Source organism: Ranitomeya imitator, chromosome 8 (assembly GCF_032444005.1).
Source record: "Ranitomeya imitator isolate aRanImi1 chromosome 8, aRanImi1.pri, whole genome shotgun sequence".
Taxonomy (NCBI): Eukaryota; Metazoa; Chordata; class Amphibia; order Anura; family Dendrobatidae; genus Ranitomeya; species Ranitomeya imitator.
In genome coordinates, this window is record NC_091289.1 from 106707245 (window position 1) to 106728786 (window position 21542).

General features: G+C 43.9%; 1 protein-coding gene across 1 annotated transcript in view; it reads right to left on the reverse strand.

The window, feature by feature from the left end:
* Positions 1–21542, reverse strand: part of COLGALT2 (collagen beta(1-O)galactosyltransferase 2) — a 328242-nt gene that overhangs the window by 114729 nt on the left and 191971 nt on the right. The window contains exon 6 of the mRNA XM_069737258.1: positions 9536–9655. Coding sequence (XP_069593359.1) covers positions 9536–9655 — 120 coding nt within the window. The remainder of the gene's footprint in view (positions 1–9535; positions 9656–21542) is intronic.

The window sequence follows — 21542 nt, forward strand, 5'->3', positions numbered from 1 at the left end:
TTCAGAATACCGACCGGTTCTAAGACCTCAGGAGAATCAGGCAAAAAACTCCTAGAGAGGGCATCAGCCTTAATATTCTTAGAACCCAGAAGGTACGAGACCACGAAATCAAAACGGGAAAAAAACAAGGACCATCGAGCCTGTCTAGGATTCAGCTGTTTGGCAGACTCGAGGTAAATCAGATTCTTATGATCGGTCAAGACGACAATACGGTGCTTAGCTCCCTCAAGCCAATGTCGCCACTCCTCAAACGCCCACTTCATAGCCAACAACTCCCGATTGCCGACATCATAATTGCGTTCAGCAGGCGAAAACTTACGGGAAAAGAAGGCACACGGTTTCATTAAGGAACCAACAGGATCCCTCTGAGACAAAACGGCTCCTGCCCCAATCTCAGAAGCGTCAACCTCAACCTGAAATGGAAGAGAAACATCCGGTTGGCGCAACACCGGAGCAGAAGTAAATCGACGTTTAAGCTCCTGAAAGGCAGAGACAGCCGCAGAGGACCAATTCGCCACATCAGCGCCTTTCTTCGTCAAATCGGTCAAGGGTTTAACCACGCTGGAAAAATTAGCAATGAAACGGCGATAAAAATTTGCAAAACCCAAAAATTTCTGAAGGCTCTTCACGGATGTGGGCTGAATCCAATCATGAATGGCCTGAACCTTAACCGGATCCATCTCTATAGACGAGGGAGAAAAAATAAAGCCCAAAAAAGAAACCTTCTGCACCCCAAAGAGACACTTAGACCCTTTCACAAACAAAGCATTGTCACGAAGGATCTGAAATACCATCCTGACCTGTTGCACATGAGACTCCCAATCATCAGAAAAAATCAAAATATCGTCCAAATATACAATCAAGAATTTATCAAGATAAGTCCGGAAGATATCATCCATGAAGGACTGAAAAACAGATGGAGCATTAGAGAGTCCGAATGGCATCACAAGGTATTCAAAATGGCCTTCGGGCGTGTTAAACACAGTTTTACATTCATTACCCTGCTTAATACGAACAAGATTATATGCCCCCCGAAGGTCAATCTTCGTAAACCAACTTGCTCCCTTAATCCTAGCAAACAAATCGGAAAGCAAAGGTAAAGGGTATTGAAACTTGACCGTGATCTTATTCAAGAGGCGATAATCAATACAGGCTCTCAAGGAACCATCTTTTTTAGCAACAAAAAAGAACCCACGCTCCCAACGGTGAAGATGGTCGAATATGCCCTTTCTCCAAAGACTCCTTAATATAGCTCCGCATAGCGGTATGTTCAGGCACAGACAGGTTGAAAAGTCGACCCTTAGGAAACTTACAGCCTGGAATTAAGTCAATAGCACAATCACAGTCCCTGTGCGGTGGAAGGAAACTGGACGGGCTCATCGAATACATCCTGAAAATCAGACAAAAACTCTGGAATTTCAGAAGAGGAAGAAGAGGAGATTGACATCAAAGGAACATCATTATGAACCCCCTGACAACCCCAACTAGTCACAGACATGGACATCCAGTCCAACACAGGATTATGTACCTGCAACCACGGAAAACCCAGCACGATAGCATCATGCAAATTATGCAACACCAGAAATCGACAATCTTCCTGATGGGCTGGCGCCATGAGCATGGTCACCTGTGTCCAAAACTGGGGCTTATTTTTAGCCAAGGGTGTAGCATCAATGCCCCTTAAAGGAATAGGGTTCTGCAAAGGCTGCAAGGGAAAACCACAACGCTTGGCAAATTCAAAGTCCATTAAGTTCAAGGCGGCGCCTGAATCCACAAACGCCATGACAGAAAATGATGACAATGAGCAGATCAAGGACACAGATAACAAAAATTTAGGTTGTACAGTACTGATGGTAATTGAACTGGCAATCCTCTTTGTCCGCTTAGGGCAGACAGAAATGACATGAGAAGCGTCGCCACAATAATAACACAACCTATTCTGACGTCTGAAACCTTGTCTTTCCATTCTACACAGAATCCTATCACACTGCATTGGCTCAGGAATTTGCTCTGAGGATAACGCCACAGCGCGCACAGTTCTGCGCTCCCGCAAGCGCCGGTCAATCTGAATGGCCAGAGACATAGAATCACTCAGACCGGAAGGCGTGGGAAACCCCACCATAACATCTTTAACGGATTCAGAAAGACCCTTTCTGAAAATTGCCGCCAAAGCATCATTATTCCATTTAGTCAACAACGACCATTTTCTGAATTTCTGACAATACAATTCTGCCAACAAGGTCTTCTCAGCTTGATCCCCAGAATTAGGTTCATCATATAACAATCCCAAGCCTGAAAAAAGGAGTCTACATCAAGCAAAGCCGGATTCCCAGATTCCAGGGAAAATGCCCAATCCTGCGGGTCGCCACGCAGCAGGGAGATGACGATTTTAACCTGCTGAATGGAATCAGCGGAGGATCGAGGTCTCAAAGCAAAAAACAGTTTACAGTTGTTTTTAAAACTCAAAAATTTGGACCTGTCACCAAAAAACAAATCAGGAGTAGGAATCTTCGGTTCTAAAACAGGAGTCTGAACAATATAATCAGAAATACCCTGTACCCTAGCAGCAAGCTGGTCTACACGAGAAGCTAATTCCTGAACATTCATGCTAGCACAAGGCTCTTCAGCCACCCAGAGATAAAGAGGGAGGAGAAGACAAAGTAGACTAAAGAAAACAAAATGGCTCAAGACCTTTTTTCCCTTCTTCTGAGATGCATTTAACTAATTATTGACCAGTTGTACTGTTATGATCAGGTGGCCTTGGAGCAGCATGAAAACTTTCACTGGAGTAGGTGGTAACTATACTGACCGCAAACCCTGATCTTAACACCGCAACAAGAAGTAGCCGTGGGGTGTGCCTAACAAAACCTAGGCACCTCGACACAGCCAGAGGACTAAATACCCCTATAGATGGAAATAGGAATTCTACCTTGCCTCAGAGCAGAACCCCAAAGGATAGGCAGCCCCCACAAATATTGACTGTGAGTAGTAGAGGAAAAGACACACGCAGGCAGGAAACAGGATTTAGCAAATGAGGCCACACTAGCTAAACAGGAAAGGATAGGACAGGATACTAAGCGGTCAGTATTAAAAATCCTTCCAAAAATATCCACAGCAGAAAATACAAAAACTCCACCATCTAACTAAAGATGTGGAGCGTATATCTGCAACTCCAGAGAATCCAACAAGACTGAGAAAACACTGACACAGTCTAAGTTGGACAAGAGAAAAACAAATGAATAGCACAGAATATTAGCACATTGCATGTGTGCAACAGAAAAAGAAACAGACACTTATCTTTGCTGAATTGGCAGCTAAGCAGGAGAAGCCAGAAAGTGATCCAACACTTCACAAGAAACATTAACAACTGGCAAGGACTAAAAAATCCTGCACACCTAAATATCCCAGTCAGAACTGCAATCAGCAGATACACCTGGCCAGGACTGCGACTCAGAGACAACTGCATTCCCACCTACAACCACTGGAGGGAACCCAAAAGCAGAATTCACAACAGTTTATATCCCTGTACTGTGACATCACTGAGTTTATTACCTCTGTATTGTTAGGTCACTGTATTTATATATCTGTACTGTGACATCACTGAGTTTATTACCTCTGTATTGTGAGGTCACTGTATTTATATCTCTGTACTGTGACATCACTGAGTTTATAACCTCTGCTGTGAGGTCACTGTATTTATATCCCTGTACTGTGACATCACTGAGTTTATTACCTCTGTATTGTGAGGTCACTGAATTTATATCCCGGTACTGTGACATCACTGAGTTTATTACCTCTGCTTTGAGGTCACTGTATTTATATCCATGTACTGTGACATCACTGAGTTTATTACCTCTATATTGTGAGGTCACTGTATTTATATCCCTGTACTGTGACATCACTGAGTTTATTACCTCTGTATTGTGGTATTTATATCCCTGTACTTTGACATCACTGAGTTTATTACCTCTGTATTGTGAGGTCACTGAGTTTACATCCCTGTACTGTGACATCACTGTGTTTATTACCTTTGCTTTGAGGTCACTGTATTTATATCCCTGTACTGTGATATCACTGAGTTTATTACCTCTGTATTGTGAGGTCACTGTATTTATATCCCTGTACTGTGACATCACTGAGTATATTACCTCTGCATTGTGAGGTCACTGTATTTATATCCCTGTACTGTGACATCACTGAGTTTATTACCTTTGCTTTGAGGTCACTGTATTTATATCCCTGTACTGTGACATCACTGAGTTTATTACCTCTGTATTGTGATGTCACTGAATTTATATCTCTGTACTGTGACATCACTGAGTTTATTACCTCTGTATTGTGAGGTCACTGAATTTATATCTCTGTACTGTGACATCACTGAGTTTATTACCTCTATATTGTGAGGTCACTGTATTTATATCCCTGTACTGTGACATCACTGAGTTTATGGGTAAAAAAAATTTGGGTACAGGAAATATTGGATCACGTTTAACCCCTTAGCGACCGCCGATACGCCTTTTAACGGCGGCCGCTAAGGGTACTTAAACCACAGCGCCGTTAATTAACGGCGCTGTGGAAAAAGTGAATAGCGCCCCCCAGAGGCCAATTTTCTCCAGCAGCCGAGACCCCAGAGAACATGATTCGGGGGGGGGGGTTTTAACCCACCCCGCATTTGCGATCGCCGGTAATTAACCGTTTACCGGCGATCGCAAAAAAAAAAAAACGCGATCTCTTTTTAATTTCTCTGTCCTCCGATGTGATCGCACATCGGAGGACAGAGAAAAGGGGTCCCAGGTGGCCCCCCAATACTCACCTATCTCCCCCTATGCTCCTCGTGTCTCCCGGTGGGCGCCGCCATCTTCAAAATGGCGGGCGCATGCGCAGTGCGCCCGCCGGCCGGCCCCGCAAGAATCTTTGGGGTCTCGGCTGCCGGGGGTAGCCGAGACCCCAAAGAGCATGATCGGGGTCGGTTTTACCGACCCCTGTTTTGCGATCGCCAGTAATTAACTGTTTACCGGCGACCGCAAAAAAAAAAAAGTAAAGTGTAATTCTCTGTCCTCTGATGTGATCGCACATCAGAGGACAGAGAAATAGGGGGATTCGTGGACCCTACAATACTCACCTGTGTCCCTGGATCCTCTTGCTGCTCCTCCTGGCCGCCGGCAGAAGAAAATGGCGGGCGCATGCGCAGTGCGCCCGCCATCTGTCTCCATCTGCCGGCCGGCAGGAGAACAGCAGTTGGGGCTAAAATTAGGGTTAGGGTTAGGGGTAGGGTTAGGGGTAGGGTTAGGGTTAGGGGTAGGGTTAGGGGTAGGGTTAGGGGTAGGATTAGGGCTAGGGTTAGGGCTAGGGTTAGGGCTAGGGTTAGGGCTAGGGCTAGGGTTAGGGTTAGGGCTAGGGTTGGGGCTAAATTTAGGGTTAGGGTTGGGGCTAAATTTAGGGTTAGGCTTCTTTCACACTTACGTCGGTACGGGGCCGTCGCAATGCGTCGGCCCGACATACCGACGCACGTTGTGAAAATTGTGCACAACGTGGGCAGCAGCTGTAGTTTTTCAACGCATCCGCTGCCCAATCTATGTCCTGGGGAGGAGGGGGCGGAGTTACGGCCACGCATGCGTGGTCAGAAATGGCGGATGCGACGTACAAAAAAAGTTTCATTGAATGTTTTTTTGTGCCGACGGTCCGCCAAAACACAACTGATCCAGTGCACGACGGACGCAATGTGTGGCCATCCGTCACGATCTGTCGGCAATACAAGTCTATGGGCAAAAAACGCATCCTGCGGGCACATTTGCAGGATCCGTTTCTTGTCCAAAATGACGGATTGCGACGGAATGCCAAACGACGCAAGTGTGAAAGTAGGCTTAGGGCTAGGGTTAGGGTTGGGGCTAAAGTTAGGGCTAGGGTTGGGGCTAAAGTTAGGGTTAGAGCTGGGATTAGGGTTAGGGTTTGGATTAGGGTTGGTATTAGGGTTAGGGTTGGCATTAGGGTTACGCTTGGGATTAGGGTTAGGTTTGGGATTAGGGTTAAGGTTAGGGTTGTGATTAGGGGTGTATTGGGATTAGGGTTAGGTTTGAGGTTAGGGTTGAGATTAGGATTAGGGGTGTGTTGGATTTAGGGTTTTGATTAGGGTTATGGTTAGGGTTGACATTAGGGTTGTTTTGGGGTAAGGGTTGTGATTATGGTTAGGGTTAGTGATTAGGATTATGGATCAGGTTGGGATTAGGGTTAGCGGTGTGTTGGGGTTAGGGTTGGAGCTAGAATTGGGGGGTTTCCACTGTTTAGGTACATCAGGGGGTCTCCAAACACGACAGCCAATTTTGCGCTCAAAAAGTCAAATGGTGCTCCCTCCCTTCTGAGCTCTGCCGTGCGCCCAAACAGTGGGTTACCCCCACATATGGGGCATCAGCGTACTCGGGATAAATTGGATAACAACTTCTGGGGTCCAATTTGTCTTGTTACCCTTGTGAAAATAAAAACTTGGGGGCTACAATATCTTTTTTGTGAAAAAAAAATATTCTTTATTTTCACGACTCTGCATTCTAAACTTCTGTGAAGCACTTGGGCATTCAAAGTTCTCACCACACATCTAGATAAGTTCCTTGGGGGGTCTAGTTTCCAAAATGGGGTCACTTGTGGGGGGTTACTACAGTTTAGGTACATCAGGGGCTCTGCAATCGCAACATAATGCCCACAGACCATTCTATCAAAGTCTGCATTCCAAAAAGGCGCTCCTTCCCTTCCGAGCTCTGCCGTGCGCACAAACAGTGGTTTACCCCCACATATGGCGCATCAGCGTACTCGGGATAAATTGGACAACAACTTTTGGGGTCCAATTTCTCTTGTTACCCTTGCGAAAATAAAAACTTGGGGGCTAAAAAATCTTTTTTGTGGAAAAAGAAAATATTTTTTATTTTCACGGCTCTGCATTATAAACTTCTGTGAAGCACTTGGGCATTGAAGGTTCTCACCACACATCTAGATAAGTTCCATGGGGGGTCTACTTTCCAAAATGGGGTCACTTGTGGGGGATTTCTACTGTTTAGGCACATCAGGGGCTCTCCAAACGCGACATGGCGTCCGATCTCAATTCCAGCCAATTCTACATTGAAAAAGTAAAACGGCACTCTTTCTCTTCCAAGCTCTGCGGTGCGCCCAAACAGTGGTTTACCCCCACATATTGGGTATCGACATACTCAGGAGAAATTGCACAACAACTTTAGTGGTCTAATTTCTCCTGTTACCCCTGTGAAAATAAAAATTTGTGGGCAAAAAGATCATTTTTGTAGAAAAAATGCAATTTTTTTTTTTCACGGCTCTACGTTATAAACTTCTGTGAAGCACATGGGGGTTCAAAGTGCTCGCCACACATCTAGATAAGTTCCTTAAGGGGTCTAGTTTCCAAAATGGTGTCACTTGTGGGGGGTTTCCACTGTTTAGGCACATCAGGGGCTCTCCAAACGCGACATGGCGTCCAATCTCAATTCCAGCCAATTCTACATTGAAAAAGTAAAACGGCACTCCTTCTCTTCCAAGCTCTGCGGTGCGCCCTAACAGTGGTTTACCCCCACATATTGGGTATCAGCGTACTCAGGAGAAACTGCACAACAACTTTTGTGGTCTAATTTCTCCTGTTACCCTTGTGAAAATAAAAATTTGTGGGCAAAAAGATCATTTTTGTAGAAAAAATGCGATTTTTTTTTCACGGCTCTACATTATAAACTTCTGTGAAGCACATGGGGGATCAAAGTGCTCACCACACATCTAGATATGTTCCTTAAGGGGTCTAGTTTCCAAAATGGGGTCACTTGTGGGGGGTTTCCACTGTTTTGGCACATCAGAGGCTCTCCAAACGCGACATGGCGTCCAATCTCAATTCCAGCCAATTCTACATTGAAAAAGTAAAACGGCGCTCCTTCACTTCCAAGCTCTATGGTGCGCCCAAACAGTGGTTTACCCTCACATATGGGGTATCGACGTATTCAGGAGAATTCGCACAACAACTTTTGTGGTCTAATTTCTCCTGTTACCCTTGTGAAAATAAGAATTTGTGGGCGAAAAGATCATTTTTGTGTAAACAAAAGCAATTTTTTATTTTCACGGCTCTACGTTATAAACTTCTGTGAAGCACTTGGGGGTTCAAAGTGCTCACCACACATCTAGATAAGTTCCTTAAGGGGTCTAGTTTCCAAAATGGTGACGTGACATGGCGTCCGATCTCAATTCCAGCCAATTCTGCATTGAAAAAGTCAAACGGCGCTCCCTCACTTCTAAGTTCTGCGGTGCGCCCAAAAAGTGGTTTATCCCCACATATGGGGTATTGGCGTATTCAGGAGAAATTGCATAACAAAATGTATGGTTACATTTCTGTTTTTACACTTGTGAAAATAAAAAAAATGGTTCTGAATTAAGATGTTTGCAAAAAAAAGTTAAATGTTCATTTTTTCCTTCCACATTGTTTCAGTTCCTGTGAAGCACGTAAAGGGTTAATAAACTTCTTGAATGTGGTTTTGAGAACCTTGAGGGGTGTAGTTTTTAGAATGGTGTCACACTTCATTATTTTCTATCATATAGACCCCTCAAAATGACTTCAAATGTGATGTGGTCCCTAAAAAAAAATGGTGTTGTAAAAATGAGAAATTGCTGGTCAACTTTTAACCCTTATAACTCCCTAACAAAAAAAAATTTTGTTTCCAAAATTGTGCTGATGTAAAGTAGACATGTGGGAAATGTTATTTATTAACTATTTTTCGTGACATATCTCTCTGATTTAAGGGCATAAAAATACAAAGTTTGAAAATTGCAAAATTTTAAAAATTTTCGCCATATTTCTGTTTTTTTCATAAATAATCGCAAGTAATATCGAAGAAATGTTACCACTAACATGAAGTACAATATGTCACGAAAAAACAATCTCAGAATCAGCGGGATCCGTTGAAGCGTTCCAGAGTTATAACCTCATAAAGTGACAGTGGTCAGAATTGCAAAAATTGGCCTGGTCATTAAGTACCAAATTGGCTCTGTCACTAAGGGGTTAAGGCTAAATTTGTATTTATCCTTTTCTCTATGATGAGCAGTGACATGAGGTTTCCTGTCTATATCACCCAAAACATGATTCAGACTTAACCATTCCTTGTAATGAAGCAGATGACGTATCCGTGGACTCCCGTATGGCCTCTGTTCTGGTGGCAGTCTGTTTTTTTAGTCTTTAATGTTTCACCCATAATTAATTATAGCCTTATGAAGGGTGATGAGGTCTCAGTGTGTTTTCACCAATAATCACCAATTTCCATTGGCACTACGTACCAGGTTTCCAGATCCTTGCAGTAATGATATATATGTGGGGCACGCAAGAGAATTTTGTGCTATGCACACTATAAAATGACTGCCATCTGTTATGTCCTATGTGATCATCTGTCTGTCTGTGATACACGATGCACAGTTGTGAGCTTCCTGTTTGTAATCACCAAACACTGCGGGGCGGCCATAGGCGGATCACATGGAGCCCCTAGTATTACTACAGAACATCACTTACTCATTGCGTCTGTCAGGACGTGTGTAAAGCTCTCAATATCATCATCCAGGGTTTGATGTGGTTTCAGCGGCACAGGAAGGTATCCATAATGTTCCTTGTTGCAAATATACATCTGAATTCCTGGAAAAGAGAAGCACAAAGCAATCAGAGGACGGATTGTTACAAGGTTAATGGCAGAATAATGATGTTTGTGAGAGCAAATGACATGGAAATGTTCAGTTATAGCAGGAGACCTAAAACCTGCAGAAGACACAACAGACGCCTGACATAAAGGTACAGGAAAAAAAACACTATATTGATAAGCTAAGGTGAAAAACGGTTCATAGACAAATACAGGAGAGACCTGGGGTCACATACAAATCTTATATACCACTAAGGCTATGTGATGTATTTGTAACATCATTTTTGTTAGCCATTAAAAGGTCTCATAACTACAAGATTATTACTTTGTTTCTCCCACTGAGAGCAATATTTTTTCAATTGGCTAACACGGTACCAAACCTCTTTTTCTTTTGCCTGCATTTGTGATATGTCTTTTACTTGAGCTTTTTCACATTCATTTGAATGGGTGAAAAAAATGCTGAAAAAATTGACATGCTGAAAAGAGCAGGTTTGTTTAAAATATGACATACCAAAAAGAGACAAAAACTGTAGGGTCAAAAACACATTTAAAAACGCAAACAAAAAACGGAATTCAATGTATTAAGTGCAGAAATACTACAGAAAATCTAAAGCATTATAATCTTGTCAAATACTCATTCTGAGAACGTAGTCTCATGGTGCATTCACACACAGATTTTAGAAAAGGCTTTAGAAACAGATTCTGCTCCAAAATCCACATCAAAAACTGTCAAATACTCTTTGAAAAAGTTTGTGAACTGAATTGGAAAAGCTCCTTTAGTGCAGAGAGTGCACAGCACAGCAGTGTGCTGCCTTTTTGCTTGAGAGTATATGAGATGGTGACTCTAGGTTCAGCACCAGTTCACACGTAGTCTATGTTTGGATGTGACGGTCAGGTTTTTGAAGTTTCAAGACAGTACACATATGACTTGATACAAGTCTGGCCGATGACTCATCCTCTGCGCTGGCCTTAGGGGCTGTTATATTTTCTAAATGTATCACAGAAGATTACACATCCCTGTGCATCTGGTCTCTTTTCTCCCTCCGGGCAGCTGAGTTTCACGTTTTAGTTCCAGCATTATTCCATTAGTTCCTATCTCTTTTATCTTTCACCATTAGATGGCAACATTCCTCCATACAAGTCCCACTATACATTCCACTCAGTCCTATACACATGCACATGGCCTAGCTACAATAGATCATGGGTTTTTTGCTTACTGCCTAATGTTTCAGAACTTCCAAAAACTACAGTGGAGCTACAAAAAGACACAGAAGACCACCTGTCTAATTCACATACTCATTTCCGGAGGGCCAAATGGGTTAAGACACCCCAATTTCCCTTGACGTATGAGACCAGCTCCACCATGTATGGGGCCCGGTGAGCAGCAGTACAGATGGAGGCCCGCAGGTCCAGGGCCCCGCTCTTGTGCTTCTGCTCAACGGGCCCCATCATGCACTAAAGTGCTGTGCACTGCGGTGCACACATTGGCGCTGGGGCCCAGGAGCTTTCTCAGAGCTCCACGGGTGTCCAGCCTTGACAGCTGTGCAGCTCCCGCTCCCTCCGTCTTCTTTGTACTTCCAGTCAGATGATGGCATGTACGTGTGCATGTCAACATGTACCGGATGCTATAAGCAGAGATGTGCCTCCTGGGGATTGTTAGGGCAGTAAGTATAAAAAACGTTGATGGGGACTGCACATGATGAAGTGAGGTGGACTGCACATGATGAAGTGGGGGGAACTGCACATGATGAAGTGGGGGGATGGGGACTGCACATGATGAAGTGGGGGACTGCACATGATAAAGTGGGGGATGAGGGGGCTGCACATGATGAAGTGGTGGGATGGGGATGACACATGATGACACATGAAGTGGAGGACTGCACATTATGAAGTGGGGGACTACACTTTATGAGGTGGGGGGACTGCACATGATGAAGTGAGGGGGGGAACTGCACATGATAAAGTGGGGGGGAGGACTGCACATGATGAAATGCAAGAGGTGAGGGTGCCTGCACATGATGAAGTGGGGGTTGAGGGGGACTGCACATGATGAAGTGGGAGTGTGAGGAGGACTGCACATGATGAAGTGGGTGTGGGTGAGGGGGACTGCACATGATGAAGTGAGGGGTGAGGGGGACTGCACATGATGAACTGAGTGTGAGGGACGGGGACAGCAATTGAATTGAAGGTGGGGGGTGGAGAGAGCAAACGATGACCAGGGAGAGAGCAAATAATATGAATTTTGAAGGTGGAGGAGTAAATCATGTATTGAATGTGGGGGAGTGCAGTTGATAATGAATAGACGGTGGGAGAGGAAGACATGACATTAAATTGGGCCGGAAGGGGCATGTAAATATAATGAATCGGGGTTAGGGTTAGAGCGGGAGGTACATAGTGGAGGGCGTTGAGGATGCAGTGACTGGTAATGAATTAGGGGAAAGAGTACAGGTGCTAATTAATATATATATATATTAGGTGGGGAAAGTGGCTATGTATAGTTAGTGAAGGCACAGTGGTGTATTAAATTTTAAATGTTGAATGGTGGGTTGCATAATAACCAATTATATATTAATGGTGGGTGCTTGTCTGTATTCAGATGTGTAGTATAGAAGAAAGGGAAAAAGTGGGGAATGTGCTCTGGTGGCTCTACGTAACTACATGTTATTTTATGCAGAGACGAGTCCTGGCTGGAAGAAGTGATGGCGATCTGCGCTGCATGAAAAAGAAAAGCAAATATGAAGGACTTCAGCTAGACACACCACTCGTGAGTCAGTATGTTACCTGTACACTGTACACTATACACTAGTGGCCAAAAATGTGGATATACTTCAAATTTTTGTCATTTTTGAAAGTTTTTAGCATGCAATCATACAAAGTGTTTATAACAATAATGCCACAAGTTGTCTATGGTAGATTAGAACACCTCTACATAGAAAAAAGGTTACCATTAGTGATGAGCGAGTATGCTCGTTACTCGAGTTTCTCCGAGCATGCTTGGGTGGTCTCCGAATATTTTGGCGTGCTCGGAGATTTAGATTATGTCGACGCAGCTGCATGATTTGCAGCTGCTAGACAGCTTGAATACATGTGGGGATTGCCGGTTTGTTAGGGAATCCCCACATGTATTCAAGCTGTCTAGCAGCCGCAAATCATGCAGCTGTGTTAATAAACTAAATCTCTGAGCACGCCAAAATACTCAGAGACCACCCGCGCATGCTCGGAGAAACTCGAGTAACGATCATACTCGCTCATGACTAGTTACCATAATACAAAATTAATTAGCTGATGCTCTTCTATTTTGCAAGGCTAACCTAACAATTCTGTCTGTTTTTGGAGTTGTTGCCTTTTTCCTTCCTCTTCCAGTTTTGATGCTGCAACTATCAGCAAAACGTGAACACAGCTTTTGCACTCCAGAAGCATTGACTCCACCACCCATCTTACTAGCAATTTCTCTGAAACTCTATTCCTCCGTCCTCAAAACAATAGACGTAGCTCTCTTTTTTGGAGACCACCAGACTTCTTTGTGGCTGGCATGATTAAAAGCTAAAAAAAACAATCATTCAAGAGTTTGTGTGCTCAAAATAGACATGTATACCGTAATTATTCAGCTAAAAAATTAAATGTAAATATTAATAAAATACAAGAAATAAAAATTCTCAATAGATTGTAAAGAAATTAAAGCCTGTAGGACCTATACTGAATGGAAATGGTGGATCTGAAAATATGTGGGTTGATAATATTGTCATGAAACTTATGGACTTAATGCCATTATTGTTTGTCACTGCATATATTTCAAGAGGTTCATCTATATTGATAATTTCATAAGGGAACTACGGTTTTGAATTGATGAATCTGAAGCTTATAGGTGGTCTTTTTTCATTATGGTCCATCTGTGACACTTTCCACCAAAACCCACCAATATACCTCTCTTCACAATATTATCTTCTTTAAATCAAAATGAGCTAATGCTGATATAAAGAGGAAGTGTGTTTTTGAGAGTCATTGCTATATCATCTTTAAAACGCTGATAATTGACACTGATACAGACGAATGTATTGCACTACAGCACTTTATTATTTGTGTTGGTGATGTTTTTTTCAGTTAGTTCCTCCCTTTAGGGTCACAAGGGAGAGCCAAGGGGGCACCATGTCGAACTTAGGGTGCCAACCTCCGCGGTGAGGTAGGGAAAGGAAGGGAGAGTTCAACACACCCCTCCTAGTTCATCTTTTCTATTAATGCTAAGACTGTCTGATATATGGGTAATTTTACTTAATTAAATAAAAGTTATATTTTAGGGGTATACTTTACCTTTGGTTGAGAAATTTGACATATACTCCGGTTCGTACACTAATTGGTTCAATCTAAGTTGCACTCTCCCTTGGTTCTTTCAGAGGTACAAGATACATTTGACGGCCTTTCAAGGAGCCAGGTCTGAAAGGTTCCCAGGGAGACCTATGTTTAGCCCATAGATTTCAGAATACAAGGTGGTGTACACAGCTTGTAGAGAATAGGAGGTGCTGGCTGAACTGTAATTATCCAAAAACGTACTAAAGATTAATCAGCCGCAAGACATATGCAAGGTGATTAATTTAAAGGGAACCTGTCACCCCAAAAATCGCGGGTGAGGTAAGCCCACCGGCATCAGGGGCTTATCTACAGCATTGTGTAATGCTGTAGATAAGCCCCCGATGTTACCTAAAAGAGGAGAAAAAGACGTTAGATTATACTCACCCAGGGGCGGTCCCGCTGCTGATCCGGTCGGATGGGTGTCTCTGGTCCGCTGCGGCGCCTCCCATCTTCATTCCAAGACGTCCTCTTCTGATCTTCAGCCACGGCTCTGGCGCACGCGTACTTTGTCTGCCCTGTTGAGGGCAGAACAAAGTACTGCAGTGCGCAGGCGCAGGAAAGGTCAGAGAGGCCCGACGCCTGCGCACTACAGTACTTTGCTCTGCCCTCAACAGGGCAGACAAAGTACGCCTGTGCCGGAGCCGTGGCTGCAGATCAGAAGAGGATGTCTTGGAATGAAGATGGGAGGCGCCGCAGCGGACCAGAGACACCCATCCGACTGGACCGCAGCGGGACCGCCCCTGGGTGAGTATAATCTAACGTCTTTTTCTCCTCTTTCAGGTAACATCGGGATCTTATCTACAGCATTACAGAATGCTGTAGATAAGCCCCTGATGCCGGTGGGCTTACCTCACCCGCGATTTTCGGGGTGACAGGATCCCTTTAATTCTTGTGAAAATTACACCAGAATAAAAATAATGATTGTTTGGTGAACAACAAAAAAGTTAAGTAGCGAGTAGTGACGTTTCGACCCCATCCTGGTCTTTTTCAAACATCGCTATACTTGACTGGTGCCTGGGATGATGTGGTACTGCTCCCAAGGGGGATGGGAGGAAGGCTTGAATATAGATCCTCGTGGTCAAGTGAAGACGTGCAGAGGTACACTTGATTGGTGGTCCTGTCACTGCCTCGGGAGCAGTACCATATAATCCCAGCCACCAGTTAAATATAGCGATATTTGAAAAAGACCCAGACGGGGTCGAAACGTCACTACTCGCTACTTAACTTTTTTGTTGTTCACCAAACAATCATTATTTTAATTGAGGTGAAATTTTCACAACAATTAAATTAATCACCTTGCATATGTCTGACTGCAGCCCAAAGATTTAGCAGCTCATTTACGTATTTAAAAAAATGTGGATTTCTCTGGATTAAGGCATCGGATTGCAGATATCATGGTGTCATTATATTCAACAATTTTCTAAGACTTACATCCCATATTGAAGACTTAGGAGGGTTGATCCTACTGACAGATTCCCTTTAACCTGTCAGGCAAGCATTTTTCTGTTCATATGGTTAGAGGCACCAAAGAGTGGTGTTGCAGGCAGCATGTGGCCCGCGAGCTGCAGTTTGAGCATCCATGATCTCTATAGAAATGCAAAATAACCTCTTCAGTGAGAGGACAGGATGTATAGCGTCACCTACTGGATGTTGCAATCCTAAAAATACATAAAAACCCTTTATTGAATCTTGCCACATGACTCAGGATAAGAAGCCAAAGTACCGTAGACACTCCATTTGCGGGCACGTGTTTCAGTTGTCTGTCTCTCATCAGGATAAGCAGAAGGATTGGTTTGGCAGGGTAATAAGTCTCGAACATGAGATCTAAGGGGTAACGCTTCTCCTTGTGGAGAATGCCAAGGCAATGTAAGAAAACTTATAGGTTTTGCAATGCTCCCCTAGGAATTTAAATATGCAAATACACTTTAGACCCCCCTCCTGCTTTGCACAGATAAGGGACAAACAACCCTTGTTGTACCTGTCTGCTTATAGAGTTTATGGATTAGCTTCTTATACCAAGTCATATGGCAAGACCCTTTAAAGGGTTGATATTGACTTTTAGGATAGCTATACGGATAAGATGGCACTAGAGCACCAGTTCTCTTCCTCTTTGAAAGGGTTATTTGCATATTTAAATTCCCAGAGGAGGATTGCATGGCCTATAAGTCTCCTTACGTCAACTGGGAACTTTTCAGAAGGAGAAATATTACCCATTAGAGCCAGGATCTAAGGGGTAACGCTTAGCCTGACATTTCAATGTGAGGAGGCATATAAGTCTTGCATGTTCCTCTGGGAAATTAAATATGCAAATTGCCTCTTCAGAGAGGAAGAGGCCTAGGACTCTAGTGCCACCCATTGGACGTAGTAATCCTAAAAGTCATGTGGCAAGGGTTGTTAAAGGGTTCAAGCTCTCTTCCTCTCTGAGAGTCAATTTGCATACCCCTTAGGCTGGTTTCACACTTGCGTTTTTGTCTGCTGCGTTTTTTTTTTCAAAAAAACGCATGCGTTTTTTTTTCCTATATTTAACATTGAAAACGCATGCGTTTTTTTGTGTATGCGTTTGGTCGCGTTTTGCAACGCATGCGTTTTTTTACTGCATGCGTTTTTTTTCTAAAATGCTACTTTTAGTATTTTTAGAAGCGTTTTTTGGACCAAAAAAAACCGCATGCGTTTTCATGCGTTTTTTTTGTGTCAAAAAATGCATTGGAGTCAATGGGGACGCATGCGTTTTTTGGTGCATGCGTTTTTTGCGTTAAAAAACGCATGCGTTTTTTTATTAAAAACACTGAAAACACACTAATATGCCACCACCCAACGTAAAGGTGATAAAGGGATCCTAACCCTACCCCTAACCCTAACCCTAACCCTACCCCTAACCCTAAGGGATCCTAACCCTACCCCTAACCCTACCCCTAACCCTAACCCCTTTATGGTTAGGAGTAGGGTTGGGGTTAGGGGTAGGGTTAGGATCCCTTAGGGTTAGGGGTAGGGTTAGGGTTAGGGGTAGGGTTAGGATCCCTTAGGGTTAGGGTTAGGGGTAGGGTTAGGGGTAGGGTTAGGGTTAGGATCCCTATAGGGTTAGGGTTATGATCCCTACCCCTAACCCTACCCCTACCCCTAACCCTAACTATTTCTGTTTATAGTGGGTTTTTTACTTTTTTTTAATGATTGGCAGCTGTCACACATTTCTCAGCATGCGTTTAAAAAACGCAAACGCATGAAAAAACGCATGTAAACGCGGTAAAACGCCGCGTTTTTTACACCACATGCAAAAAGGCATGCGTCAAAAAAACGCAGCGTTTGCATGCGTTTACATGCGTTTTTTCACCATGCGTTTTTTTGCGTTTTTTACCGCAAAAACGCACCCAAAAAAACGCAAATGTGAAACCAGCCTTAAAGCATTTTTAGAAGCACACCATAAAGCCCTGGTGTATATATCCTAGAGTGCAAGCATTGAGATCCCAGGTATGATGGCTTATACTCATTTGCAAGAAAAACGGACGAGTGCAATCCGAGAAAAATCAGATTGCACTCTGACCAATGTAATTCAATGGGTTACATCTCATCTGCGATTTTTTTCTTAGCTGAAATTGGACTGAGATAAAAATTGCAGCAAGATGCGACTGCCCCAGCTGAAAACCACTGGTGAATGAGCAGATGCTGCCAGCGCAGCTTCAGTGACTAGCGGTGCGTGGGAAAATGCCAGTTCATTTTCCCACACTCCAGAGTTCAGCACAGGTCAGGCTGTGAGGGATCGCAGCATCAGTGATGGCAACTCTAGTCTCTGAAGCAGCCCTGGCAGCATCTCATTCAGTCATCAGTGGTTTACAGCTGGGGTGGTCGCATCTTGGTATCATCCTGGTTGTACACTGTACATCCCCCAGATATGAATTACTAGAATGAATAGATAGATTGATAGAATTGCCGGTTAGGCTGTGAGGGAGCGCAAGCTCAATGACGTCACCGCTAGTTACTAAGCCTGCGCTCCATCTGATTCATTCCCCAGTCGCTTACAGCTGGGAGCGGTCGCATTAGCAGCGCTCCAGATTGTAAGCTTTATCTCCCCCAGATAATGCGTGGGACACTCGTTATATTGGACTGCGAGGGATCAGGGAGTATACTGTTGGTTTATTATTTTACTTTTTTTTCAGAAGAACGATGGCTTCGCTTGGAATGGCAGAATAATAAAATGGTAAAACTGTGTGGTGTTTTATTTTATTAAAATACTTGTGTGTGTGTGTGTGTGTGATTATTTAACCCTTTAATTACTATAGGATTAGTAATAGATAGGTGTCTTATTAACACCTCTCCATTACTAAGCCGGCTTAATTTCACTTTACAACAGCAAGGTGACATTAACCCCTCATTACCCCACTTGCCACTGCTACAGGGCAAGTGGAAAGAGCCAGGCAAAGAGCCAGAATTGGCGCATCTAATAGATGTGCCTTTTCTGGGCAGCTGCGGGCTGCTATTTTTAGCCTGGAAGGGTCTATATCAATGGCCCCTTACCAGCCTGAGAATGCCAGCCCCCAGCTGTGAGCTTTAGCAAGGCTGGTTGTCAAAAATGGGGGGGGACCCCAAGACGTTTTTTAAAATTATTTATTTAAATAATTAAAAAAAGCGTGAGGACCCCTCTATTCTTGATAACTAGCCTTGCTGAAGACAGCTGGGGGTTACAGCCCCCAGCTGTGAGTTTTGTCTGGCTGGTTATTAAAAATAGGGGGGAACCCACACCATTTTTTTTTTATTATTTATTTATAGCGCAGGAACGGCAGATGAAAACTCCCATCCGCAGCTCCTGCTGTCACCTTAATAGGCGGCTGTAGGTGTCAGATGATGGGAGCAGTAGTCCCATCAGCTGACACCAGTGACCGGAGGTGAAGTTTTTACCTCCGATCACAGATAAGTGCTCCCGCTGTCTTCTAACAGCATGGGACCTGCGGCTCTCTGACCGGTGGGGATGATTTCTCTGCCAATCAGAAGCAGTGTTTGCCGTGCTGTCATGCATATGACATCGTGTCAAACACGTATTGTCAGGCCCCCCATTCAAGTGAATGGGGTAGGGGTCCGCTTTGCTGGATGACAGGCTGCATGAATGCATTATGCAGCTTGCCATCTAAATGTAGCAGAGCCGAGTGTGACATCACATCCAGCTGTCCTGGACTTTTCTGCAGCAAATATGCTGCATGAAAAGTCAATTTGCACCATTTTTTCCCCATCCATTCAAGTCAATGGGTGGAAAACGCTGGAAAAACGCTGAAAGAAGTGACAGGCTCTATGTCCAAAATCAGTAGCAAAGCACAAAATACTGATCACAAAAAAAAACAATGTGTGTGCATGAGATTTCTGAAATCCCATAGACTTTGCTGGTACTGTAAAAAGCAGATGAAAAAAAGCAGCAAAAAAAGGCAGCAAAAACGCCCTGTGTGAACTTACCCTTAAAGGGCAGAGATAGTGGATTTCAATGAAGGTAGTGGTAGTAAGGACAGTAGTGGCATTTGCATCGTGGCCACATCATGTGACCAACTGCTATGACCTGTCAGTTTTGCGAGTCAAACAATTGTTTCCAATAAATAGTTACTCAATTGTTTAATAGGCAATGTGAAAACCAGTGCATCACCTTGCTGCTGAAGTGCTCTGCCCCGTAGCATAGCTACCAGGGGGGCAGAGGGGTCCACCGATCACATGGGCCCACCCGGAGCTACACTACCCTTAACTTTATCAGTGTGCATATCCCGCTGATATAGTTAAGCTCAGAGGTAGAGCAGGGAGACACAATCTCCCTACACTACGGCAGGCACTCTGGGTGTGGACACGGTACCTGTAACAGCTGCAGACATGCCCACATTGCATGCTGTGCAGTCAGGCCATGGCGCTGCTTCTTCAGTCCAGGGAGAGGACAAGGACAGGACGCAGTGGTGCTGTAAGTAAGGCTACGTTCACATTAGCGTTTCCCGACGCAGCGTCGGGAAACGCAGCGGCGACGCACGCGTCATGCGCCCCTATGTTTAACATGGGGGACGCATGCGTTTTTCGCGTTGCGTTTTCCGACATGTGCGTCGTTTTTGACGCTAGCGTCGGACGCAAGAAAATGCAACAAGTTGCATTTTTCTTGCGTCCGATTTTCGTCAAAAAACGACGCACGCGTCGCAAAACGCAGCGTTTTTGCGTGCGTTTGCACGCGTTTTTGCGTGCGTCGTGCGTTGCGTCGCCGACGCAGCGGCGCGCAACGCTAATGTGAACGTAGCCTAACAGCTCACCCTTCTGTCTGCACCGTGCAGTGAGGAGGCGGCAGGACACTGCTCCCTTCTTGATAAGACCCTGCGGGATTCTTGTCCTGATTCTGCAGTCTCTATCTGAGACACAGTAGATTTATGGCGGCTGCTTGAGAACTTTTAAACAGATCTGGTCACTGTCAGTGCGAGTTGCCCAAGCATCACCCGATCTGTAAAGGACTTCAGAGCAGATGCCATAAATCTCATGGTTCTTCAGATTGAGACTGGTCAGTAATGTGCACTGATAGACGTGACCCTGGCCGCAGGACACCCCCCATTCCCCGCATATGAGGAATATATATATATATATATATATATATACATACATATATACACAGATGTATATAATGCAAATATCCCCATCTGTGGGGTCCTGCAGCCGGGGTCACTGACAAGACTGGTCAGTATATATACCTTGGATTTACTGATATGAGATCATACAGACACTGATCTGGTAGCGTATATATATATATATATATATATATATATATATATATATATATATATATATATATACACAGTACAGACCAAAAGTTTGGACACACCTCATTTAAAGATTTTTCTGTATTTTCATGACTATGAAAATTGTAAATTCACACTGAAGGCATCAAAACTATGAATTAACACATGTGGAATTATATACTTAGCAAAAAAGTGTGAAACAACTGAAATTATGTCTTATATTCTAGGTTCTTCAAAGTAGCCACCTTTTGCTTTGATGACTGCTTTGCACACTCTTGGCATTCTCTTGATGAGCTTCAAGAGGTAGTCACGGGGAATGGTTTTCACTTCACAGGTGTGCCCTGTCAGGTTTAATAAGTGGGATTTCTTGCCTTATAAATGGGGTTGGGACCAACAGTTGTGTTGTTCAGAAGTCTGGTGGATACACAGCTGATAGTCCTACTGAATAGACTGTTAGAATTTTTTATTATGGCAAGAAAAAAGCAGCTAAGTAAAGAAAAACGAGTGGCCATCATTACTTTAAGAAATGAAGGTCAGTCAGTCCGAAAAATTGGGAAAACTTTGAAAGTGTTCCCAAGTGCAGTGGCAAAAACCATCAAGCGCTACAGAGAAACTGGCTCACATGAGGACAGCCCCAGGAAAGGAAGACCAAGAGTCACCTCTACTTCTGTTTATCTGAGTCACCAGCCTCAGAAATCGCAGGTTAACAGCAGCTCAGATTAGAGACCAGGTCAATGCCACACAGAGTTCTAGCAACAGACACATCTGTACAAAAACTGTTAAGAGAAGACTATGTGCAGCA